Source organism: Onychostoma macrolepis, chromosome 25 (genome assembly GCF_012432095.1).
Source record: "Onychostoma macrolepis isolate SWU-2019 chromosome 25, ASM1243209v1, whole genome shotgun sequence".
NCBI lineage: Eukaryota > Metazoa > Chordata > Actinopteri > Cypriniformes > Cyprinidae > Onychostoma > Onychostoma macrolepis.
The window spans coordinates 18834576-18861348 of NC_081179.1; the positions used below are offsets into that span (position 1 = coordinate 18834576).

Consider the following 26773-nt stretch of genomic DNA (forward strand, 5'->3'; position numbering starts at 1 on the left):
TCACATTCTAAACATTATGACTTGGGAGATATTTAAAAAAAAAAAAAAGTTTTAAAGGAATTTTCATTTTGGGTGAACTATGTGTTTAATATTATATATTTGTTATATATAACTTGTTTCAATATATGATATCGCAGCTGTTTAGCTGAAAGTAGTGCCTTTCTGAAATTCAACCCAAGCCATGTTAGGATCAACTTTAACGATGGTGCAAGCATGCCGACTCTGTGAATTAGATTATATAAAATATATTATGACATTTAATGCTCAGATTTTGCTCATATGGTGTCTTCTAAATATGGCTGCATTTAATTTCAGTACATTGGGGGTATTTAATCTTGTTTTTAATTTTTTCCTACAGTCAAGCATGTACTATAATTTTTGTAAACATAGAAAAACTTCATACAGACCCCTAAAAGATATATATATATATATATATATATATATATAGTACTGTGAATTACTATTAAACCCTAATCACCCCATATGGATGCTTCTTATTTTACAACATAACCCTTTTGAATAAAATATGCAAAGTCAAGTGTAACAGCAAGAGAACAGAATTGGCACTGGATTAAAATAAAGGTAAGCCACACTTGTACGTCCAGCTTAGTGCTACTGACACTGGGTGGACAAGTCCCTCATGTTGTGAAGGCCGCCGTCCCACAGTATGTGGGGTTTAACTACAGCCAGTATGGGGCTGCAAGGAGCTCCAGCCAGACAAAACGCCTCGTCCACATCCACACCCCATTCCCGAAGAGTTTTCAGGGCAGATGCACAGACATTTCTAGAGCCCCACGAGGTTAAGACACAGGTACAGAGAGGGCTGTTCTCTTTCCCAAACCTCCCTCTCATCTGACCGATCAGAACGGCAAACTCCTTCATGCAGATCTGGCAACATAAGACTAGATTAATATGACTAATGAAGCTTAAAAAAAAAAAAACAGTACTAGAGCAAAAAAAAAAGATTGTTGCATAAATATTTCATAATTTACCTTTGCTGCTTTGAAGGTCTGTATTTGGGTTTCACTGAATCCAAAATCTGAAAGACTATCAAGTGAATCCTCAGAGAAACCGATAACATCGCCTGAGAAAATGACCTTCAGCCGATTGAGGACGTGATCATCAGCCTGATCATACAGCAAAGCAGCTGGAATTCCTAAACTCAACAAAATGTGCAAACATTAAATAATGTGTATTAATGCATTAAAAATAAATATTTTAAAATGACTCATTAAATGTTCATGAAGTGATCTACCTGTATGCAGAGCTTCATAGACATCATCCCTTTCAGTAGAGAGGAACAGCTTAACTTTGTTCGACTGAAGAGTATTTATGAGTTCTTCCTTTTTGTAAAAGAAAAATTTACCAATTTCTAGACCTGGTGATGGAATAAAATAATGCAAAATAAGCAAATGATGTAGTAAAAAAAAAAAATCATCATGCTTAAGAATTGCATAAAAATAGAGTATACAAAAATAATAATAATAACATTTTTAAGCATTTAAGAAAATATATCCCATGTTTGTTTAATATTGAGATAACTTATTATTTTTTTATAAATTATTGTCAAAAAAAGTAACAACATATGATTTTTAAGCACATTAAATGTATCACCTGCCATAAAATGGTGATTCAAGTCTAAAAACCTTTCGTATTATATTATAGCTAATGTCTAATTTCACATAACATTTAATAATAATAATACTAAACATTTAAAAGTAAAATTAGGAGCATTTTAGTTCCTATTCTATATCTATGCAAGTGCTGTATTAAAATGGCCTTACCAAAGTGAACTTACCATAATGCTTTACACTCTCAACTATCTTCATTTTGATTTCTTCCGAACACTCCTTTGCAATCAGGATCACTTCAAAAAGCAAACTTTCGGTCTTGTTCTGTTCCACAAGTCTCTCATTCACTGCTTGCACAGCCTACATTCACAGCAAGCATTTCAAGATCATAATAATCCACCATAAACGTCCTTTGAAACTGGCCATGCATCCTAATAACTTGACCTGTCCTACCTTAATAAAAGTGAATGCTCGGCCTTTGGGTAGTACATCTGTGTTTGTGGACGTTGAGGTCGAGTCCAAGTCAAACAGGTCATTATATTGCAGCGCAATCATAAGAGGACCGGAGTAATTCTGCATAGACGGATGAGACACATTCATGAATGGCCGTAAATCGAGCACTTTATTAAGTTTCGTTAGTTACTGGAGTTGTTCACTAGAAGACAGTGTAGTAACTTTTGACTTTACCTTTTTATCTTCCATTCTCTTCAAAATAGCCCTCTTTTACCTGCATAAAAAGACGCGGAAGTTATGAAAAAGTGGCGAGCGGTTACTTCAACGAACACACAGCAAACCTGCGCGGATTTTTGCATGATATGGACACTCCTAAAAGACATATGATGTAATAAAAACTGAAATGTGAGAACCTATATACTTCCCGCCTGCATTGTACACAGTGCAAAACAGTGCTGCTGTCAACATTCACTTTCACTGTAATCCGCCGCCACCCTGCGCTCTGGAGCGGCACAACAACATACGAGTCGGATTGTGGGCAAAATCAGTCAAAATCACTGTTTTCTCCTTGTCCCACACCCAGACCTTTAAACTTCAACAATGAAAATACAGTTTAAAAAACATGACTTATCTGGTAACTATTAATGTACCTGAATTAAGCACTAGTAAAATAATTAAAATACATTATAGTAGCTATTTAATGTGAGACCACTATCAATATTACTTTTTATACAAAATATAGCTGTCGCACAGTATCGGTGTCATTTCCACCACAACACTGTAATGTCGCTTAAAAAGTTTGTGTGAAAGATTGTTTAGGTGGTTTCTATGGAAATGTTCAGTGACATCAGAGCACATGTTGGACATGGAAGGAATTAAAATTTTCATCAACAACAAATTAAGAAAAATCAAGGTAAATATTGCTTGATCAGTTAATATATTTATTCTACGTCATTTCCAAACATGCTGTACCTTCAAGGGTGTTTTTAAAAAGCTAAAAAAATTAAGTTAAATAAGAGTATTTTGCATACGTGAAATGCTAAGTATTAATTCAAAGCTAATCAGTGGAGCTATCTTCCATTTTTTTCAGAAAAAAACTACAGAAATGTCATTTCCACCCAGTCATTGCCACCACACTGCCCTCTGTGGTGGAAATGACATTTATGGTTACAAAGTACAATTGATATGTTTAATGACTTTGTGAATTGAGTTTAAGACTTTTTCTAATATATATCTCTGCATTCACGTTAATTCATTGTCATTTCCACAACACCCTGTCATTTCCACCACCACACATTTAAAAAAAAATATTTAAAAAGTTATCATCACACATTAAAAATGTATCCACAATTTATGAGATCATGCTCTACTTAATATAAATATTCAAGTTATTTATTTTCTAATAAGCTCTTACCCAAACCAGGTGTGACAGGTGTACAGTTCAGCATTTGGTCCTTAGGGCAGTTAATTTATCTCATTGACAAATGTATAATTATTTTACATTGTGGAAAAACTAGTTACAAAAATGATCTTAGACAATTCTTGAGTGGCATAAGTTATTCTATTTTTAAATAACAGCTGTATATTTGGATGTGGTGGAAATGACATTTGTTCCCTGCAGGTCGGAAAAATATAAAATGTTAACAATTTCTCTTGTAATCTAAGTTTGTCCTCTTACAGACCTTAAAACTAGACAAATTATTTAAATTTATGAGACTGTGTTGCGTGACTTTTGAACAAGTTTTTTTTATAAAACTTCACAAGGCTAAAAGTGCCCCTAGTTGAAGAAATGCCCAACTATTGCTGGAGTAGTTTGTGTTTTTATTAGTGCTGTGTCAAATGATTAATCGCGATTAATCACATTCAAAATAAAAGTTCGCGTTTACATAATATATGGGTGTGTACTGTGTATATTTATTATGTATATATAAAGACAAACACATACAGCATATATTTTGAAAATATTTACGTCTATATTTATATTCATATAAATTATATCATAAATTTAATATATAAACGTAACATTTTTCTTAAATATATACATACATGCATGTGTGTGTATTTATATATACATAATAAATATACACAGTACACACACATATATTATGTAAACAAAACCTTTTATTTTGGATGCGATTAATCACGTTTAATTGTTTGACAGCACTAGTTTTTATTAAAATAATCATTACTTTAAACAAACTAACTACACTCTGTCATTTAAACACCCAGTAAGTAATTATGCTGATTGCAAAAAAACCTTGCTACGTGTACTGCGTTAGGCTAACCAAGACTTGTCATAACACTTGCATGTTGTTGCTCTTTTGTTGGTTTTGATTGCTTCTGTTGTCCTCATTTGGATAAAAGCGTCTGCTAAATGACTAAATGTAAATGATTTCAGGTTTATGATTCGTAACTCATTTCGACGTCACTAAAATGTACTGCAGTTCAGCAAGTTGATTCAGTAATCACTCTGATGAATTATTATTCACTGAAAAATAAAACTGTCGTGATTTCGTAAGCCCTTTGAACAGTTCATCAAAAACCGTTTCAGTTCGGTAACGTTTCTTTATTATTGTGCATGGTTTTGAGTCACTAAAACGAACCGGCTCGTGAGAGTCATTTATATCAGACTACTCGTGTATTATTTATCAGTATAAAGGTTTCTTGCTTCTCTGGTAAAATATTGTTTAATTTGTAGATTAATATTTATTTTGTACATTAAGAAGTCAGGATATTCAACTATAGAGTCTTCTGGTCATAGTGTGAGGAACAGACCGACATTAAAGGGATACTCCACCCAAAAATGAGTAGCCTAGTAGTAGGCTAGTATATTTTTATTTAATGCCATGTCAGCATTTTAGGCTGTTTTCATGGCAAAATCAATTTTAATAAAAATACAAGTATAACAAATACAATAAAAACCACATAATAATTTCTGGCAAAATTACACTAAATAACTCTTTAAGTGAGTTCACTTCATAAAAGAGTTTTCTACATACCTACCCAAAAATTCTCTCATCATTTACTCACCATCACGCACTTCCAGTGGTGGTACATGTATTTTTAAAAGTAGTTTTTCACAGATAATTTATTTTTCCATTCCAGGCTTGTAAAAGAGGAGGATCGTTGAACTGGTCAGAGTTTAACCTCAAGAACTGGATCATTCAGATTCGTGAACAAATCATTCAAGCGTTTGTAAACTGAACTGACTTTGTAAACTCATTCACAAACCAGATATGGGAATTTCTCTTATGAGTAAACTGTTGTGTTCCTCACTATGCCCTAAATTCTTTGAATGGTTTAACCCTCCAGAGTGAAGGCTTCGAAGGGATGAATTTGTTCCCTGGAATGCACTTTTGTGTCATCTTGCTGAGCCAATTAACGAGGAAACTTCATTGCACAATTGACCCTTTGCAAAGAGCTTGATTGACAGGCGATCTGACCAATCATAACACCGAATCTAGCATTTTGTTCAACAAACAAATCAGACAGGAGAGTAGATTAACTTCAGTGGACTTGACTTGAAAATGTGTGTGTATTGACATGATATCTTTCCACGCTAGAAATGAAATATGTTCTGATGTTCATTCATGTTTATTTCATGCTTTAAAGATGGCCATATTGTTCTCACTCCAAAGTGCCCTTTGGAGGCAGATTTATCCTGTTTGGAATACAGCAAATGATTTATGCCCCCAGCATAAATGAAGGCAACCTATTATCACTTTTGGGTGAACTATTTATTTAATATGAAGATAAACAGTGAATTAACAAACTTTATTTAATTATTCACAACCTGTAGATATAGTTGGAATATATAAAATGTTTTACATTACTGAACATGGATTTAAACAAATAAATGACGTTAGAACGATAAACAAATACATTTTCTTCAAGATGACTTTCCACAGTATCTGGTTACCGTTAATATTTAAACAGTAGTGTGGCAAGACTGGTTTCTGTTGTAATTTCCAGTCATGTTTGTATGTTTTCGCTGCTCATCGCAGCAGAACATATTTCAGGAGCAAGAAGGAAGCTGTTCATGCATTGAGTTCTATCAACACTTAATCACTTATGATCTTTAGCTCTTCCTTAAGAACACATTTGAATCTCTTATATCTGACTGATTGTGTTTCTTCCTCCACACCAGTTGAACTTCACATGAGGTGTTAACCTAGTCCTGTAAGAGCATATGCACAGGCAGTTTTGTGTATTATTGAGGTGTGGCAGGTGCCCAACATTTCTTTCTATACTGAAGGAACACTACGAGGAGAGCTTTCTAAGTGGACTGGTCTTTGTTTCCAACTATTTTTGGATTCCAGCACAAAACAATGACTTAACTGTTTAACACCGCTGAACTGGACTGGACAACAACTGGAACAGGGAGTGGAGGGTGAAAAAGGCAAGTTCAGTTATTGTGTATTTCAATGCCTTTTCTAGACAGGATTCAGCTGGATCCAACAAGTTCTAGTTAAGTGGTGAGTATAGGGCTGTGTTCAGGCCTAACTGTAAACAAAAAATACAAGTTGGGAGTATTTGTTATTTACATTTACATTTATGCATTTAGCAGACACTTTTATCCAAAGTGACTTATAGTGCATTCAGGCTATACATTCTTTTTTTTTTTTTTTTATTGGTATGTTATACTGGATGACATTTAGCAAAAAATATAATTTTAATGGGAACATGATAATAGGCTGCCAGAAAAGGGGAAATAATATTGTGGGTTTGACGGCTGTGTGAGAAACTTTCTAACAAAGTCAGAAGTCCTTTCTGCATGGAGTTTGCATGTTCTCCCTGTCTTGCTGTGTATTTCCTCTGAGTAATGCGGTGAATTAGAGACAATGAATGATGTGTGTGTGTGTGTTTGGGTCCTGGTATTCCCTACATTATGGGGACCAAATGTTAAGTACATTTTGACCTTGTAGGGACATTATTTAGTTGTGTGTGTGTGTGAGAAAGAGAGAGAGAGAGTTCTGTGATATGCTGGCCATCCGTCAAGTGTGTTTCCCTGTCTATGGCCTGTAATGCAGGGATAGGCTCCAGCATCCCGTAACCCTTTTTGGAAATGTAATCTTGTCTTAAACCACAACTGAGAAGTCAATATCAAAAGTCAACTAATTCTACATAAGTGAGTATCACTATAATGCTCTCTTTTTATATTAAATTTCACTTTGTCTTTATGTTCAGTTTCTGTGTCACTTTCAATTATAGTTCCATTGTACCTGAAAATGATTTGTTTATATAATTTTTAGACATAATGGTGAATTTTGTTTTTGCTCTGCAATATTTATCCCTACAACCTACATAGGATAAGCGGTTTGAGAAATGGATGTATGGATGATATGATACAATATAACACAATATGCACTTCATTCCCGTTGTCTTTTTTATTTATTTCTCTATTATCTCTACCTCTATTTTTCTCTCTTCGTCTTTCTCCACTCCCTCTCTTTCTTTTCTAAAGTGTCTCTCTCTCTTGTTCATATTTTCATCACTGTCACAAAACGTTTCAAATGTCATAAAAGAGTAAACAAAAAACCCAATTCAAGCTGAATGTTGAAAATACTGAATTGTATGAAGACTGAACTGAGATACAGCAAACAACAAACTCTTGTTTGACGGAATAATTAAAGCCTCAGTAGTTGTTACGTTTGATCAGTAAATGGCACATTCTAATGGCTCTTTCCTGAGCTGATGCAGTTTCTGCAGTGGGCAGTGACTTCCTTCCCCTCTCTGTAGCCCTGCAAACAGTGAACGGTTTAGGAATGTGTTTATAACTATTCAGAATATTATTCTTTATGTTTTAAACTACAACCGAGAAGCCAATATCCAAACTGAACTAATTCTACAACAGTAAGTGTCACTATAAGTTCACTTCATGTCGTAAATGTGTTTTTATGTCCCGTTTGTAGCTATTTTGTGCTTTTAATAATAGTTCCATTCCGTTACTTTTGTTTATATAATTTTCAGACATGATAGTATATTTTGTTATTGTTCTGCACCATTTACACAGTTTTTTTTTTCTCTCAGAACTTTTTGGACTATTTTAGTACTTTACTGTTGAATTGCAATAGTCTTGTTTGTGAAAATGTTGAAATATGACAGCACGTTTTGATTGTATTCTCAAGGCAGTACTGTTCCATTTTTATTACAATGTTTCACTGAAAAAGAATGTTATCTGTACACTTTAAGCACACCCAGTTTAATGGACTGCAGGTGGCTGTCAACACTAGCATGTTTAACTTCGGTGGTGACGACATGCTCCTTCTGTCATGCAACCGAAAGTTTAATGCGTTACTATACAGTTAAAACCTTACAGATGACTTGTAACTTCTAATAATTTTCTTGTTTTAGTTGCAATTGTCTCTAAATTTTACTTTACTTTATTATAGGGATAAATTATGGAACCACAGACTTTTTATATAAAATCAGAATTCTGACTTTTCTTCTCGCAATTGTGAGTTTATAGCTCATAATTATTACATTTTGTTTAATTTTAATTTTTTTGTTTGTTTGTTTTCACCACAGAATTAAAAAAAAAGGTAATCGCAACTTTTTTATCTCACAATACTGACTGGATTGAGATAAAACATTGCAATTAACTTTTTTTTTATTTATTCAGAATTGGCCTTCAATAGGAATAGTTCACTCAAAAAATCAAAAATTGTTCATCCTCAGTTTTCCAGTGGAATATAATAGATGTTTAGCAGAATGTTTACAGAACATATGACTACACTGTAAACATTAGGCGCAATTTTATATTTACTAAGGGTTTGAAATAACATTCTGACAGAATTTCTATTTTTTGGGTGAACTGTTCCTTTAATTTTGAGTAAACTGTACTCTTCATTCATTCTAACCAGTAGGGGGCGTCACAAAACAAGGTTACTAACTCAACCATAACTTGCCAGCCACTAACTATCTTTCATATGTATATTTCCAGTGACCCACTTGTCCCATCCATTTCACCATGACACCAAGACCGACATTAAAACCAACTAAAACACTTCACACCAACACCACAACAGCTGCTCCAGGCTTCCTGCCCTCTTTACTGGACAGGATTCCTTGTGAGTATATCATATGAATCCTCGTTTCAGCACATGCTCCATGGGCCCTGATCTAATTCTGCCACTTGCGCACATTTCTTGCTACTCAATTTTCACTTGTTACAAGTTTAACTTGCCATAAGTCTCCTGGCCATGGTCTCGCCTCATCCTTCAGATATGTGTCATGGTGCCATACTGGACCGCTGCTTTGCTGATGGAATATTGTTGTTTTTGCCACAACAGTGCCAAGATGGGCCATCTATGCCATATTTGCCGCCATCATCCTGGTTATTCTTATCTGTGTCATATGCTGCTGTGTAAAATGCTGCTGCAAAGGGAAAAAGAACAGAAAGAAGAAGCTGGACCAGAAGATCAGTATGAAAGGGATCTCAGGAACTACAACCGCAGCACTGGTGAGAGATGGGTCGCCCATGCTTATAAATACTGGTTAAATTGTTCTTCTAGTTGGCAATAAGATTAGTTTTCCAAGAAACCAAAGTCTTTGAAAGTCCAAGAGAGTAACTTAAACATTTCTCATCAAATACTTCCATGCTTTTAACATTACTTTTATTGCTCTATAATCGTGCAATATATCAATAATAAACTCATTTGTGCCTGTGTTTATTTCCTCTGAGAGATTTTAAAGGCAAGGTGTGTAATGTCTGCACTAGTGTGGCAAGATAAAAAAAAAAAGTGCAATTGTTTCCTCATACACTTCCATCATATGCTATTGGTTGAAAAAACATCCAAGTCCCGTCCCCGAAACTCACCCCATTGGCTGCCATTGTTGACACGGTCCTTTAAAGGAATAGTTCACCCAAAAATGAAAAGTTGCTGAACATATACTCACCCAAGATGTGATGAGTTTGTCTCTTTACAACAGATTTGGAGAAACGTAGCATTACTTCACTTGCTCACCAATGGATCCTCTGCAGTGAATGGGTGCCGTCAGAATTAGAGTCTAAACAGCTGATAAAAACATCACAATAATCTGCAAGTAATCCACACCACTCCAGTCCATCAGTTAACATCTTGTGAAGTGAAAACCTGGTTGTTTATAAGAAACAAGAAGTTAATTGATTAACTAGTGTCGATTACTTGTGGATTATTGTGATGTTTTTGTCAGTTGTTTGGACTCTTATTCTGACGGCACCCATTCACTGCAGAGCGTCCATTGGTGAGCAAGTGATGCAATGATACATTTCTCCAAATCTGTTCTGATTAAGAAACAAACTCATCTACATCTTGAATGACTTGAGGGTGAGTACATTTTCTTTTTCAAATTTTCATTTTTGGGTGAACTATTCCTTTAAGTTTCTTAAGAACGCAAACTCATGAGCAATAAAATCTTGCTCTGGGTGGCGTTCACTAACAGGACACTGGATGTACTGACAGGTTCAGCCTGAGACAGAGGATTTGGAGTATGGCTCAGCTGACCAGCAGAGAGGAAAACTGCAGTACTCATTGGAGTTCAGCTCATCCACATCAGAGGTAATTATATCATTTTTACTGATTTTAAAGCAGTGCCCCCTACTGGCAGGAAGTATAAATGACTTATTTCTAACTTTCATTCATCTGCTTCATACATCTGTTCATTCCAAAATGCAAATATCCTTAGTATTATATTACAAAGCAAGTTTGTACTTTTAGAATAATGGCATAGTCACTGAAGCTATGAAATGGAATTATAAAAAAGTCAGAATTCCCTTATATTTCATCTTCATCAATTGATTATTTTTCTAGATTCAGTTGTTCTGCTCGCTCAAGGCATTCTATCAATTAACTTCATGAGGTGCATCTTTTTAATTAAAGTCCACATGAAATATTGAATAAAGAAAAAATAAATAGCAGGGCTACAGGAACACCATTTCAGGCGGGAGAAGCATACAGACTTTTACAAAAAATGACTAAAACACTTTTTTGTTTGTGGTTTAACTTGCATGGATGAATTTTTCAGCACAGGTCTAGTAATGTGTACTAAACTAATAAAGTATAGGGTCAAATATAAATTCATGTGGAATGAGCTTTTAGATTAAAACTGTCATGGAACAGTTTGTATAATCTTAATCTTATATGTACTCTACCATATTTATCATCAGCTGACTGTAGGGATAAAAGAAGCTGCCGCTTTGAAAGCGATGGACTCAGGAGGAACATCTGACCCTTATGTGAAAGTCTACATTCTTCCCAACAAGTCCAAAACATTTGAGACGAAAGTCTTCAGGAAAACCCTTAACCCGGTGTTCAATGAACATTTCAAATATCAGGTAAACCATGCAGCATATAAAATCATTCATTAACATATGGGCATAGATTAGGGAAAATAGTCTGTCGTCAGCTCAAACAATGACCTGATGAGTTCAAGATCAAGCTGATTAAAGTGGAGTTGTTAAATTTCCAGCCTATTTACAGTAACTAAACACTGATGTGTTGTTTTGATCGCTTGTAGATCCCTCAGAAGGAGCTGACTGAGTCGACACTGGTGATGCAAGTCTATGACTTCAACAGATTCTCCAAACACGACATCATTGGTGAGATCAGACTCAATCTGTCCACTGTGGACTGGAATCATGTGATTGAGGAGTGGAGAGATCTGAGCGAAGCTTCCAAACATGAGGTTCAGTTCAGTCAAATACGTTCTCAAGTTCAATGTATTTTTTTTTCATGTGGTTAACTCACATAAATTATATGTATATGCAGTGCAAAGTGTCATTCTCTACAAACCAGAAATTGAAGGTTCCAAATAGTAGTTTTGCCCTTACTCTTTCTGTTGCTGCAGTATGGATGATGCTCCAACAAAATTATTTTGTTTCCATCACTTCACCATAGAGAGCATCATGTAAAATTACAGTGAGTCCCTCTGGAGTAACCTTATGTGCTCTATACTCAATGGCACAATGGTTACGAATTGAAATCTGCCATCTTTGCTCATAAGCACTCAGTTCTTGACGTAATTTACATTATGACCCCCTGCAAGTCACGACTGAAAATCAAGATTGCCTCAACAAGACACAACAGGCATAAGAGCGTTCCCTATGCATAATGTAAATGCTAGTGTAATCGTATCTTACATCTTGTGCCTATATTGCAGCAAGAACATCTGGGAGAGATCTGCTTTTCTCTTCGTTATGTCCCAGCTAGTAGTAAACTCACTGTGATCATACTGGAAGCCAAGAACCTGAAGAGGATGGACCAGGGCGGCTCTTCAGGTGACATACTAAAATATCCTACATCCTCAAAAGTCTAGTTTGCAATCACTACTGACAGAAACAAAACTTCTCAAACACTAAAAATGGACTCTTGAAAAAACGTCCCTCTATCTACAGTTTTGCACAATGTACCAATACATACAATTCACTGCCATTTCCAGCTGAAATGAACATAACTGGCGGTAAAACTCCTTGGGTCCTATTATACACCTGGTGCAATACGGCGCCAGGTGCGATGCAAGTGTTTTTTGCTAGTTTCAGCCCGACGCAGTTATCATTTTCACGTCCTGCGCCTCGTTGTTTAAATAGCAAATTAATTTGTGCCCATTTGTGTGCTCATGGGCATGCTGGTCTGAAAACGAGGTGTGTTCAGGCGCATTGTTATTTTGAGGCAACTGAAATAGGGCCCTATTTTAATAATCTAAGTGCATGGTCTAAAGAGCACAGCGCAAATGCACTCAGGGCGTGTCCGAATCCACTTTTTCTAGTTTAAAGACGGGAAAACGGTCGGCGCGCCTGGGCGCATGGTCTAAACGGGTTGTCCCAATTATCTTAATGAGTAATGGGTGTTTTTTAGGCATAATGTGCAATAAACCAATCAGAGTCTCATCTCCCATTCCCTTTAAGAGCGAGTTGCGCTCGCGCCATGGCAGATTCGCTATTTAAACGGCGGAATTTTAAGGCGCACAGACTTCACGCGTCTCCAGAGAGCAAACGGATCTGCTCATGCGCGAGCAAATAGGTAGGCTAATTCTGATATATGCAATGACATGTATGACATTTTTATATTTATGTAGCCTACACATCACACAATAATATTCTTTTACACTGTAATCCTTTAATTTTTAATGTTTGGCATGCTTGTGTGCTGCTGCGCGTGTTGTGGACCCGCCCAGAGGCGCATTTTCTACTAACGCGCTCTTTAAATAACAAAAAAATATTGCGCCATTGACTTTAGACCAGGTTTGAGTTGGTCTATGGCGCCAATAGGGTCTGGCTGCAGAAATGCACTTGCACTCTCAGATTTGCACTCTCAGACATTCCACAAGTGACGTCACTTGTAGTCTTTTTTTATTTATTATTTTATTGTATTTATTAATAATTTTTCAATTGAATCTCTCCACATTTTACACAAGTAGCCAGGTGGTGAAAACAAGAAAAAATAAACTAAATTACAATGTCACTTGCAATCTTTTCGCTACCTGCGATGTCACTTGCAATCCACACAAACCGTACGTGTTGCCAGTGGAGACAAGACGCTGTGGTGGTTAAACGATTAAATCTAATTTAATATCATAACATACAGGGTCCTGCAAGTCATCTGTAGCAGAAAAAGACAAGACCCGCAAATCCGCGGTCACAGAACAGCAGAATATGAACGCAATGCGCAAAGTCTCTCTTAAGTACTTTTAAACCTCCAGAAGAAAACCATAAACACTTAATATGGCTGATAGTGCTATTAAAAGATCATATTCGATATATAGTTTATTAATTTAATGTACTACAAGGCAAGCATATGTCCATGAACACAACAAGTAAACTTTCACTTTTCCTCCCATACAGCAAACGCTTAATGTGGCATAACAAAGGACTAAGATGATAAAGACCAAATTCAGTATTTCTTATTGTTAATGCAAACTATACAGACCTTATGAACACGCATTAAGAAATGCATTAAGTGATATTAAAGGACCAACCCTGTACAAGCAAGCAGATGAGCCCAGAACGCAATGCGTTAAATCCTCCCATAGAAAACAGTAATGTAGCTTAATGGACAAAGACAATGGTACAAAAGGGCTGTAGACATTTTATTCTAAATGGGAAAACGCAAAACTTTGCGCGTTGCATTTATTCTGGGCTCACCTGCTTATCTGTACATATTAATTATGTTTTAATAATGAAGAGGAGCATATTGAGTTTGGTCTTTATAATCTCAGTCCGTTACGCCACATTATGCCACGTTTTGCGGTATGGGAGGAAACACTATATACATATACATTTTATTAATAAACTGTATATTGAATTTGATCTTTTAATAGCACTAAGCCATGTTAAGTAGTTATGATTTTCTACGGGAGGTTTATGAGAGCACTGCGTTCATATTCTGCTGTTCTGTGACCGCGGATTTGCGGGTCTTGTCTTTTTCTCCTACAGATGACTTGCAGGACCCTGTATGTTATGATATTAAATTAGATTTAATCGTTTAACCACCACAGCGTCTTGTCTCCATTGGCAACACGCACTGTTTGTGTGGATTGCAAGTGACGTCAGTGCAAGCGGCGATTGCAAGTGACACTGTAATTTAGTTAGGTTTTTTTTCATCTTCACCACCTAGCTACTTGTGTAAAATGTTGAGTTATTCAGTAAAAAAAAAAAAAAAAAATTTATAAATTAAATTAAATTAAAAAATAAAAAAGACTGCAAGTTACGTCACTTGCAGAAGTGCAGGTGTGAGAGTGCAAGTCTGAAAATGCAAGTGCATGTCTGCAGCCAGACCCTATTTTCAGTTCCTCAAAATAGCAACACACCTCGTTTTCAGACCAGCACGCCCATGGGCACACAAATGGGCGCAAATGCATTTGCTATTTAAACAATGCGGCGCAGGATGGGCAAATGAGAACTGTGTCGGGCTGAAACTAGCAAAAATACTTGTGCCGCATTGCGCCGGGTGTATGATAGGGCTCATAGACTGCACCATTGATTGGCCAACTAAAACCTGATCTAAATTCAATGGCGCAGTATTTTAAAAATTTTTTATTTCTTTTTTGTTATTTAAAGAGCCTATAGGCGGGTCCACAACGCACGTAAGCTCTGCTTTTAATATACACAGGGACACGCAGTCACAAACAAACATGCCAAATATTAAAAATTAAATGATTACAATGTAAAAGATTATTATTGTGTAGGCTACATAAATATAAAAATGCCTACATGTCATAATGGACAGTCAATGCATGTATCAGAATTAGGCTACCTATTTGCTCGTTCAAGAGCAGCTCAGTATCCTCTCTGAGCCGCGATCAGTCTTTGCGCTTGCAAATTCCACCGTGTCGCAAATGGCTCTTAAAGGGAATAGGAGATGAGACTCTGATTGGTTTATTGCAGGTTATGCCCAAAACAGACCATCATGTGCTTAGATCGTTAAAATAGGGCCCCTTGAATCGTTTTTCTGACATAGTAAACTTGCTCAGTAGCTCATCTGGTACAGCACCGCACTTGCGATGAAAAGCTCAGGCACGAGTCCTGTGAAACATCAGTCACGATAAAAGAGTTCACAGACTTGTAAAAGCAAGCTAAAGCAGAAAAACATGCCAATTTCAAGTTCATCTGTTTTAGATAAAACTGAATGTGCTTTTAGCGCCACTTACTGGACATTTTACTTTGGAAGTGTCACAAAGCCTGAAAGAAGCAATGTTATATCATTTTGCAGAAATGTTGCTGCAGGCAGTGAGCTTGTGTTGAAAAGTGGCCATGTACTTCTGTTATTCCAATTGCTACAGATTGTTATTACAAATCTACAGAGAGTATGTTTCGCTTAGAAATGGGTTAATCGTTGTGTTTTTGTTCTGTAGACCCTTACGTGAAAGTTCAATTGATTCTGGATAAGAAAAAGTGGAAGAAGAAGAAAACATCAGTGAAGAAGCGGACACTGAATCCATACTTCAATGAATCTTTCACTTTTGAAGTGTCATTTGAACAGATTCAAGTGAGTGAAGCCTAGAAACTGGGCCCTTCTTGAACCATTGTGATGATTGTCCTAAAAAGTATCTGAGCTTTTCTCTGTTAGATTGTTTGATTTGTGTCTGTGAGAAAAAAAAATTGCATTGTAATATCATAATATCATTCTTACATTGTGATTTCAACCACATCAAGTAACTTGTGTATAACTGTTTCACTTATTACCCCTCATACAGAAAGTCCAGCTGGTCATCTCTGTGTGGGATCATGACAAAATGAGCAGAAATGATGCGATCGGCAAGATCTATCTTGGCTGTGATGCTACAGGAAACCAGCTGCGTCATTGGGCGGATATGCTGTCCAACCCACGCAAGCCTGTGGCTCAATGGCACACGTTACTCTCTTCTGAACAGGTGGACACAACGCTGGCCTTGAAACACACGCTAAAGATCCCATTCACAAACAAAGCCTTCTGAAAAACCTGCATTCCCATTCCTTTGTAACAATATTCACAAGAATTTCAATAAGTTATACAGTGCAATAGACAGAGTGGACCATGACCATTCTTTTTCATTTTTTTTATAACGATCCATATTGTTTTAGTGAAACATTTCAATACTCTCTCCTATGTTTTCTTCTCCATCATTTGCAGCTGTTAGTAAGTCCAATACATTTTAGTGAATCGTTCATATGAAAGTAAATCTGTTTATAAGAATGATCTTCTTTAGAATAGCTTTTTTACTTAATTTTACAGTTTTATTGTTCATATCGAGGGGTGAGAACCAGAAGGGCGTAAGTGGCATTTCACCAACTTTACAGGAGAGCGAAAATAAAAATTCTACCATAGTTTGATCTGATTTTGTGTGCTGATTTCAACTGTTTATAATACAAATTTGTACACTCGTGGATGACAGTACTTTTGCCAGTAGAAAGAGCTCATTAAGAGCTTTCATTTGACGTATATATCTCCATTTCACCAAAAATGTCACTTACGCCTTCGATATAATTTCTGAACATGTTTTTAAAAACCTTCTTATGTTTTGAAGCTTGGGATAAAAAGATGATACGTTCAGTGCTGGGTTTTTAAAAATGCAGACGCGAGACAGTTGTATCAGGTTTGGCGAGTTCACACACACACAGGCGCGTGTTGATTTCTCTTGTGACTACAGTAAGCACTAGATAAGGGTGTGAATATCAGGCTGTCAGCACACATGTGGGCCAATTACAGCATTTTAATGAGGTTTCTTCCATTGAGCAGGTTTACAGAATGCTAAAGGCTGGAGAACTCATTAGTTGCTTTTGCACAGTCATGTTTTAAACACTCAGGTACATTTTAAAATGTATAATTCAGAATTCATTATTTTCTGTAATCAACAAGCACACGGGAAAATAGTCAGGCACTTCTTGTACCTTCTTTAAGATGTACTTTGATTGATATATGTCCTGTTTGTATAAAATCAATGAAACCAAAGCATTTAAAATTGCCATTACACAAATAAAAAAAGTTTTTTTTGCACTTTCTGAAGTAAATGCGAGCTCATTTAAAACTTGCTACCATGATATAAGAATGGTTGAATTGGTATGTGTTAACTAAGGTGTTCTGAGTTGTTGTGTGGTTGCTGAATTGTTGGCCCAGTTCAAAAAAATGTCTTTATAATGTTACAGTCCCTGGGTATTATTATAAATATATACATACATAGCTATTTAGCTTAAATATCTATTTATTTAAATTTGACTTTTTAAATGTTTTATATATCTGAAGTTACGTCGCTTTTTTTCAGCACGGATGCATTAAGTGACAGTGTGTGAAGCTGAAGACTGGAGTACGGATGCTGAAAATTCAGCTTTGCATCACAGGAATAAATTACATTTTAAAGTACATTCGAATAGAAAACAGCTGTTTTAAATTGTAATATTATTTCACAGTATTACTGTTTGTATTGCATTCTTAATCAAATAAATGCATACTCGATGAGACTTACCATCGCTTATGAAAGATTCTTTTATGCATGTATTTTCTCGCACAGCCTGCGCCACTCCAAACAAAAATGGCTCGATAGAAAAGAACAATATAGAGCACTTACAGCTGATTTGGAAGCAATTTCCATCATCCATCACAAAAGCAAGCACACAGCAGGTTTATGATCAGCGGAGACAGTAAACACTGTTGACATGACCTTTAGAGTCTCCTTTACTACTAGAGATCAGAGTGCAGCTTTCATCTCCGATCAAAGGAATATTCCTGTGCAGGATACATCCATGCTGCGTTTATTGGATCAAAAATACAGTAATATTGTGAAATATTATCACAATTTAAAACAGCTGCTTTATATTTGAATATATGTTAAAAACCAGTCTTCAGTGTCAGTGTAGTCTAATATATCTTGAAATTCAATTAATTAATCGCCCAGAATTGTTCATGTGTGTGTTTTGAATTGGATTCTGCAACAACGGACATCGCATGTACAGTACACTTCAGCTGCATACAGCCATACAAGGTAATCCAGTTATGAATGATTTAGTCTTAAGTACCTTTATAAAACACATCTTCTCATTTGCATGTCTCACGTCTCTAATTGAAATCTTGTTCTTTGTGGTCAGGAGACCACACCTCTGAAGCAGGTGGGAATAATAGAGTGTGTGTTTGAGCAGATGAGAGAACCAGGTCATAAGTAATTCAGATCTTGTATGCAATTGAATGACGGAGGAGCACAGACCAACCCTTTGTTATGTAAATAAAGCCTTATACCACCCACTGGTGTTGGGCCAAATTTTATCCAGCGTTTATGAAGGTCTGTTACCATCGACAGCCATTGAAAATCCATTTAGGCGACATGTCCGTAGTCAGTGCACTTTTTTGATTGGCTTTGTTGACATTTAACTCTCAAATTACAATAAGGCTGCTAGTTCATATAGCTGGAAAGGAGCCTTTCCAATTCTGAATGAGGAGCCTTGCTGTGAAATAGTGAATGGAGTTACCGGCGTAGTTTTGTTACTAGAGAGCAGCGTGTGATGTCAGGATCCGGAGGGGTTTCCTGGAGACTTGCAGCACCCTGAAGCTGTCTGTGATTATCCTGAGCACAGATAACAAGCCGTCACAAGCCGTTTCAGCCTTCTGACTCCAGCATCTGCAACAGCAGCAAAACAAGGTAAGAGGTTTTCTTTCTTTTATACAGTGCTTTGCAAATGGAATTGTTACAAAAAAAGTATCTTGTTGCTACATGGTACTGTGGTTATACTATGAAGTATGCTGGAGTAAACTGTAAATTATAGTGTGTTAATATGGTAATCATTCAGTTCTGTGTTATAAGGAAAGATGCATTTTACTACAGTAAATATTTCTTTAGATTTCTAAGTTTGTTCATTTCAAGGCTGCCAAAACTTTTCAAAATGTTCATTGTTACTGCACAGACAGTTAACTCAAGGTGAGTTTTTTCTGACATAATTCCCTAATAGTGGGGCATGTTGTCACAGTGAAGCCTGCTATTAAACAGTCTATTCCTATAGGCCACGTTTAAACAGTAAGAAAATTAAGAAACACACACCCAAATCATAGAAGAGCAAACTACTGTCAATATTTATTTATTTTTTTTATTTACTTTTTTAAGCTCATCTAGCATGTTTTCATATTTTGCAGGTATTTTATGAGCTCATGTTAACTGCTAACATATTAGCTAAAAATGAATATTTGTACTTTATATTTGTACAGAATTTACACTGTGATACTGCATTACTATTTAATCAATCAAGGGTGAAAAAAATCAATATTTAAGAAACACAAATAATAATAATTAATAACAGAACATACATAATAAATCTCATTATATGCTTAAATTTTAATAATAAAAAAAAAAAAACTTTTTTTTTGCATTTTTTTAACTCATTAATTGAGAGGCTAAAATTGACTATTTGTCCTTGTACGAATTTACACTTATCACACTTTACGTTTTAAACAGTCAAAGGTAGGCTAAAAGAGATAAATATACTGTCTTATATCGTTTATTATAGGCTATTATTACATTTTTTGCAGTTTTTGTGAGCTCATATTAATTGAGGAGCTAATATTTACTATTTATAATTCACATGTCACAGTAAATTACAGTCACAGTTTCTTTTGCAGGTTTATATTTGTTAATTTAAAGGCTGCGAAAACGTGTTTATTCGTTGTGTTACTGTGTCCAGAAAGTTAATTTACCTCAGATGAGTTTTTCGGTCATCGTTCACTAATAGTGGGGCATTATCAGCAACTAAATATACACTAACCTTTATACATGAATATATTGTTAAGTTAAATTCTCTTCAAGATCATGTTATTCGTCAACTACCCACTTCAGTCAAAACAGATGAACTACATTTCCCATGAAGCTCAGCGCGTCGCTTCAGTGACGTCATTCGCCCACGTGAGCTTCATTCAGCTGAGCGCTGCAAAGATGAATGGCTGGGGTTTGTTTAAACAATCTTATGTTTAATATGTTTTCCGCTCACAGATGTTATAAGTGTCTTGTATGTGTATCTTCTGTTCGTTGCTCTCTGGTGTTTTGAGTCGCGTGCATGCAGTGATACCGCACGTCCATCCGGATGAAGCTGCACAAACACATCTGATGAGACATAAACGCTCATTTAACGCAGTGATGATTTTTCCCGAGCGTTTATATAACCGTGCCTGCGCTCGGCGGCATAAAACCAGCATTTGATCGTGAAATCACGCCATATATTTGTGTAGCAGACTGAAGTCCTGGAATGTTTGAGTGCGGGGGTGTCTGTCTGTCCCTTCACTGCAGTCACACATCTGACCAGCATATGCATGCCTCACACTGCAAACAACACTCAGGATGAGAAATAAATGGCTTTGGAAATGTTATTTGACTTGTTTGCAGGGGGTGGAAGATGGAAACGTTGGAAAAATGGAGCAGAGACATCATGGCACCTCATCAGCTGGATACGAAAGAGCAGTCCAAACAAAATGGTGAGATTTGCTTCAAACCTGCCTTTTTGAAAATAAGGGTTGTGTCTTTGAAATGTCTTTAATGTTAATAAATCTGGTTAAAATGCACAAAAGCAACTGTATAATAGCAAAGGCATTGTAAAAATCTAAATATTGACAGTTTTTGGCAATAAGGTTTATTAAAATACCAACATTCTCGGACAGCTCATCTTAAAATATATGATAATCACCATAATTATTAACAGAAAGTTAAATAGAAGGCCGGATGATGAATTACAGTTCATCAGAAGTGCCATTTTTAACCATAAACCTTTCCACGAGCACACAACACCATCAGAGTAACATGCATAATGCTAAAATAATGCCAAACATTAACTACATAAAATGTCACGCAAAACACCATAACGTAGGTAACGGTTTACAAAATAAGAACAAATTTAAGTATTTAAATGAAATAATTAAGTGGGGACTTATGGGAAGTTTTATGAGTGACTCAAATGTTTTAATATTTTACTGTATATGTCAGCTACATATGTTGTCTTGTTCATTATTTTTTCTACTTCCAAAACCCTAGGCTACATTTTATAGTAATAACATGTTTTGGTATTTTTTTTTTTTTAACTTTGCATCGTCATCTTTTGTAAATCTGCGATGTTATGATAAGGATTTCCATGGCCATAAAAAAACCTGGAAAAACAGGTAATGGAAGAAGCCTGGAAAATCATGGAAATAAATGAAATCTTTATTTTTTATTGTATAATATATAATTGCTAACTTTGTAATATACTCAAAACTGAATTTTTTATCATTTGTAGTAATCATTGATTACCGTTTATTAGATTTTGTGAATTAAGTGATGACTAGGATGAAATTAATGGTCAGAAGGTGTGGAAACCCAGCATATTTTCATTTTTTGTTTACATTTTAAGCTTCTGAATTATGTTCCTAAAAATCAAACTTTACACCTCTTGAAGTAACTTTTTTTTGTTTGTGATTAGCTTTTCTTTTTTTTCCTAGTATTTTCTAGAATACTTGATTTGAATGTTTATAGTGCAGACATGGAATATAAACCACAAAACTCCAATTTTGATTTCACGAGATCTTTGTTTTGTTTTTTTTGCTGGTGTTTTGGTTCTGTTTCAGGCAACCTTTTTTTCTTTTGGTCTATTTTATTTAGGCATGATTGCAAAAAATCTGCTCAACTCTCTCAAGATTCGCAATCGTTTGCAGCTCCAGCCAATTTCTCGTTCAGCATGTGCCACTGGTAAGCAGTATGTGTTTATATATATTTTTTGGATTATTCAGGACATCATCATATATTTTTTGTTATGACATTCATATACTGTACAAATTATTAAATGTTTAAAAAATAACAAAAACATGAAATAAAAAATCATATTCATGAGAATCTGTGGCACAATTTGTACGTGCTTGTAAATGCAAGTTTCTGTAAAATAACTCGGTGTATGGAACTGTAATTAATGTAATTGACAATAATGTCTGAATGTCGTTTAGCATTGTTGACAATGGTTGTTTATTTTCACTAATGTGCAGATACTTCAAATTTGGTCGCAGCTGAATGAATCCTCAGGCAGATTTTGTCAGATTTGCTGTTTAGCGCTGTGTCGTGTTAACAAACATGCACATAGTCAATCGGCGGAACAATAAAACGATGGAATGGCTGTCTGAAGTGAGATATGTGGGTGTATTAATGCCTGAGTCGTGTTTTCCTGGATCAAACAAACTCTCAGCTCCATTAATGAGAATCCTCTTTGAATCACACACACACTCGCTGACAGACAGGTGTCTTATAGGGAGTAACTTAAGGGCAGTTTCTTATCTGCCTGTTGAGCACTTAAGAACACGGCTGAAGTGGAACTCTTGGTTTGCATTGGGAGATTTCATCAATCATTGTGATGCCCACAATCATCAACATGTCAATAGAACATCTTAAACCTTGTGGCCTTTGTAAATTTTCAGTGAGCAGAAGTAAAAGGAAACAAATAATTTAAATGATTGGGCACTGATAAACACTGATTGAAATTATTTGATTTCAAAATAATTACCCATTACTGGGATTTGAGAAGTGTCTATATTAGTGACTATTGCATTGCAGGAGAGGTTTTAGAAGATCCTCCTTTTTTGCGTACTGAACTTTTATTGGTTTTGCATCTATCCAATCATCTTGTTCACTCAGAACCAAGTTTTAGATGCATATTTTAATGCATCCATATGGACCCCTTTACATCAAACATGAAGGTTATTAAACTAAGTAAACTTTGTATGAAAGCACATCCTCTTGCTTTTGTTCTGGTATTTGAACTTTTCTGTGTGTTTGACAAAATTTGAGGTAAAAGATCTGTTCGTTGACCTCAAACCCTCTGATTTGTATCTAAGGCTCTTGTCCAGATCTGATGAGTAGGAACGAGCAGCCTGACTCCCGGCCTCTTGCCATGGCCCTGACGCCCCAGCTACCGCCCAGGACCCATCGGCCCCTTTGTCTCTCAGTGTCCTCTGACAGCAATGGACGCTTCAAAGCTCTGGAGACCAAGGAATGGAAGAACAACCTCAAAGCTCAGGTAAGTGGAAGTTCTTTCAAGTCAGCTGCTCGTAACTTGTTGGAGGTTCAGTTTGAGTTACCCGTCTTAATGTGTGAATTTATCTGTCAGATGGAGCAGGCCCACAGTGCTGGAGCAGCCAGCAGCACGGGTTCCCTGGAAAGAGCGTCTCTCTTTTGTGCTTCTGGCTCTACCACCACCTCCAGCTCTGGCCTCTCCAGTCCGGTGGAGCACCTCACCAAGAGCAAGTCCTCTAGTCGCTTTTCACTCTTCTCGCCACCTTGGAACAGCAGCTCTGAGTCTGACTCCAATCCACCTTCCCGCTCCGGGTCTAAGAAAATGCGCAACTACAGTCGCAGAGCTGGTCCCGGCGGTGCCAAAACGGGCCCAGAGACTCCAGAACCCAAGCAGAGTGTCCCTGAGCACTTCCAGTACTCAGAACCGGTCATATCGAAGGTTACAGACTACATTTATGTGGGAAACCTGAACGCGGCTTATAGCGGACGTACGTTGTGCCGCAATAATATCGACAGTATCATCGACATGAGCAGCCTGCCCGGGGAGACTTGTTTGAGAGTCATTCCTTGCACTTGTTCAAGGGGTGTCAAGCATAGTTGGTCTCGGCTCAAAGTGGACATAAGCGACCTTCCGGACACAGTCCAAGAAGGGCTGGCACTCAAGCATCGCTGCTTTGAGGACATCAATGAGTGTATCGACGCCTCCACGGAGAAGAGGAAGCGAGTGCTGGTGCATTGTCGTGATGGTTTTTCCCTCGCACCCACTTGCATTATTCAGTACCTCATGGTCAAACAAAATATGAGGCTTATTGCCGCCTATGAGCTGCTCAGAGCCAAACACCCGGTCAACATTCGCGAGTCCCATCAGAACGTTCTGGTAAGTCTCGAAAGAGCTCTGAGACCGGGTGGCAACACGGACCCAGAGTGCTTTAAACAGGCCATCTCCCGAAAAGTGGCTTGGACCTGATAGCGAACCTTGGGGAACCTCACTTTTTTTGGAGCCTTTTGTAGTTTGTGCATTTATTTTGAACATTATTTCCTCTGTTAACAGTGAAAGGCAGCTTTTTTTGTGTTTTAACTGAGCTGGATGTCATGGTGTGAGTACTAACTGTGAAAATTTACTTTAAGTTGTTCAGTGGCCATTTTAGCAAAACAAAGACTGAGAATTCGAGTCATTCGTTTTGCTTCTGGCTAAATGAAACAAGAACAAACACGCTTTGTGCAGCTGCTAAATAATGAGATTTGTCTGGGAATATATCTCCTGTTTATTCTTCTTCACATGGGTACATAGCCATGCTGTGCAGGTTTATGCTAAGGAAGAAGTTAGTGGGAGCTTTCAATAGACAAAACGATGTCATATATGGCTGCAAACACCACTACTGAGGCTGAAACGTCAAACTGGAGTACTATATCAACTAAACATCTCAAACACTCTGAGGACAAATTGAAGATTAAACACGATTAATCATTGAATCTGGCAGTACATGGCACAACCTTTGTTAGCCTCCTTATTCATTTGACAGTTGGTTGATATTTCTCTGTGTTTAACCAGGGTCGAAAGATACACAGTAAGAGTAGTCCTCTATGAGGAGACATTTCATTTACTAGGCTAAGTGTCTTTTATTAAATGTGTAATATTCAACATGTTTGATGAAATAATTCAGTACTTGGAAACAATGTGAATTTTGTGATCGTGTAAAGCATTGAAACTGGCCCACTTTATACCTTTTATGGATTGTTGGTATTTGGAAAATGAATTAAAGTTGTGGAGCAATGCTCAATTGCAAAGGCTTGATATTGCACTAACCACAAGGAAATGCACAAGTTTTGCTGAAACGTGGCTTAGTTTGATTTAATGTTGCGCAGTGAATATAGATTAAAATATTTTTATTACAATAATGTGTCTGCTTATCTATAATGATTGTTGTTCCATGGTTTCTATTGTATTTTGATTTAGCCATTTAGAAAAATGTAACAACCCTGACAGCAAATGTACGTCACTGAGACATGTTGAATGCGTGCATTTTCATTTAAGAGCATTAGCTAGTTTGCAGTATGTTTTTAACATATTCCCTTTCAAATACGCTCCTAGCTTGTAATGAAAGCAACCAATGCAACAAAGATAGAGAGCTGTCATTATAATCAATGAATATGTTGTTGATTATAATGTGATCAATCTAGTTTTGTCACTTTGCAACACGTTGCTTGCTTCTAGTGTAGATTGGAATGTTTTCAAGTTTATAGTGATCTGCTGTTTTTCTGATGTCTGCACACAAATATAAAATAATGTGTCTTGGTGACGTACATGTGTTTAAGGGGAAATATATTTGACATGGCTTATGCTCGTCAGCAGTGATTCTTCTATTTTGATATTTAGTGCGCAGTTTGGTGAAGAAAGACCCTCCTGAGTTTTGGTGCCTTTTGTTTGAACTTGTCCAGTGTGATTATTGTGACATTCACACGTGCACACTGTATGCACTCATCAGGTATAGACAAAATGTCGTCCTTATGCTTTGACATGTTCAGGAAATGCTCCATGTTGGTGTAATTTTGTGATGTATGGCAGAGATCAGTTTCATCTGAATACGCTGTTGTAAAGGTTTCATAGCAGTGCTCACAGTGAACAGTGCCTGTACTTCAATCAGTGTGGTGGTGACGTCAATCAGTGTGATCATTACCTTCTTCTACGGGCCTGCAATTAGCTTCTGACATTAGCAAAGCTGTATTTAGATTCAAATGGAACATTTACTGTTGCTTTATTCTTATTCATTAGCCTATTTAAATCTATATTTTTGGATGGTTGATCTCGCCCTGTATAGGTCTAACAAAATGAACTCTCAGGTTAACTTTATTGGCCTAGAAAACATTCTCAATGCGTTAGAAACCAGAATAATGTGAGGCAATGTATTTTCTGTATCACGTTTTTGAAGAAAATGCATTTGTACATGTTGATATTAAAGAGAATCTGATGCACTGACTTTCTTGTCATGTATGATTTGTTCCAGTACGAAATGTGCCATGTGAATCTCGGTAAAGATATTTTAGCAATTTTTGCAAGAGGCTACAGTTTTGCTCTTAAACACTATGCTTTTGTTGGCTGATAATGTGGATACTAGTGCCCAATTTCACAAATATCTGCCCCTAGTGGTTGGGAGCACTGCTGTTGGTTAGTAGACTTTTTTTTTTTTAACTCTACCAAAGATTATCAAAATATGCAACGTATTCAGTGTTTGTCTGTTTGTTATATAATAATGACGTTAAAACTGTCTTGGAAACATACCTTTAAAATTTAT

The 26773-nt window shown here is 36.5% G+C and overlaps 3 protein-coding genes across 5 annotated transcripts; 2 read left to right on the forward strand and 1 right to left on the reverse strand.

The window, feature by feature from the left end:
* Positions 1 to 81: 81 nt before the first annotated feature.
* On the reverse strand, positions 82 to 20294 carry LOC131534235 (cytosolic 5'-nucleotidase 1B). 2 transcript variants are annotated; one of them, XM_058766987.1, is made up of 8 exons: positions 20156 to 20294; positions 18940 to 19088; positions 2259 to 2298; positions 2025 to 2144; positions 1799 to 1931; positions 1256 to 1378; positions 993 to 1156; positions 82 to 888 (listed from the first exon to the last, which is right to left on the reverse strand). In XM_058766987.1, the coding sequence occupies exons 3-8, from the start codon at positions 2271 to 2273 to the stop codon at positions 613 to 615; spliced, it is 831 nt and encodes a 276-aa protein (XP_058622970.1). In that variant the 5' UTR covers positions 2274 to 2298; positions 18940 to 19088; positions 20156 to 20294; the 3' UTR covers positions 82 to 612. The 2 variants fall into 2 exon arrangements, with proteins under 2 accessions (XP_058622970.1, XP_058622969.1); XM_058766986.1 differs by lacking the exons at positions 18940 to 19088; positions 20156 to 20294 and adding an exon at positions 2438 to 2548.
* Positions 6998 to 17731, forward strand: syt8 (synaptotagmin VIII). 2 transcript variants are annotated; one of them, XM_058766984.1, is made up of 9 exons: positions 6998 to 7152; positions 8968 to 9094; positions 9317 to 9486; positions 10469 to 10564; positions 11173 to 11340; positions 11523 to 11690; positions 12165 to 12282; positions 15855 to 15988; positions 16197 to 17731. In XM_058766984.1, exons 2-9 carry the CDS (start codon positions 8995 to 8997, stop codon positions 16434 to 16436), a joined length of 1194 nt encoding a protein of 397 aa, XP_058622967.1. In that variant the 5' UTR covers positions 6998 to 7152; positions 8968 to 8994; the 3' UTR covers positions 16437 to 17731. The 2 variants fall into 2 exon arrangements, with proteins under 2 accessions (XP_058622967.1, XP_058622968.1); XM_058766985.1 differs by lacking the exons at positions 6998 to 7152; positions 8968 to 9094 and adding an exon at positions 7601 to 7877.
* Positions 20294 to 26477, forward strand: LOC131534233 (uncharacterized). Its single transcript, XM_058766983.1, has 5 exons — positions 20294 to 20403; positions 20838 to 20926; positions 22083 to 22169; positions 23303 to 23484; positions 23575 to 26477. Exons 2-5 carry the CDS (start codon positions 20848 to 20850, stop codon positions 24445 to 24447), a joined length of 1221 nt encoding a protein of 406 aa, XP_058622966.1. The 5' UTR covers positions 20294 to 20403; positions 20838 to 20847; the 3' UTR covers positions 24448 to 26477.
* The last annotated feature ends 296 nt before the right edge of the window (positions 26478 to 26773 follow it).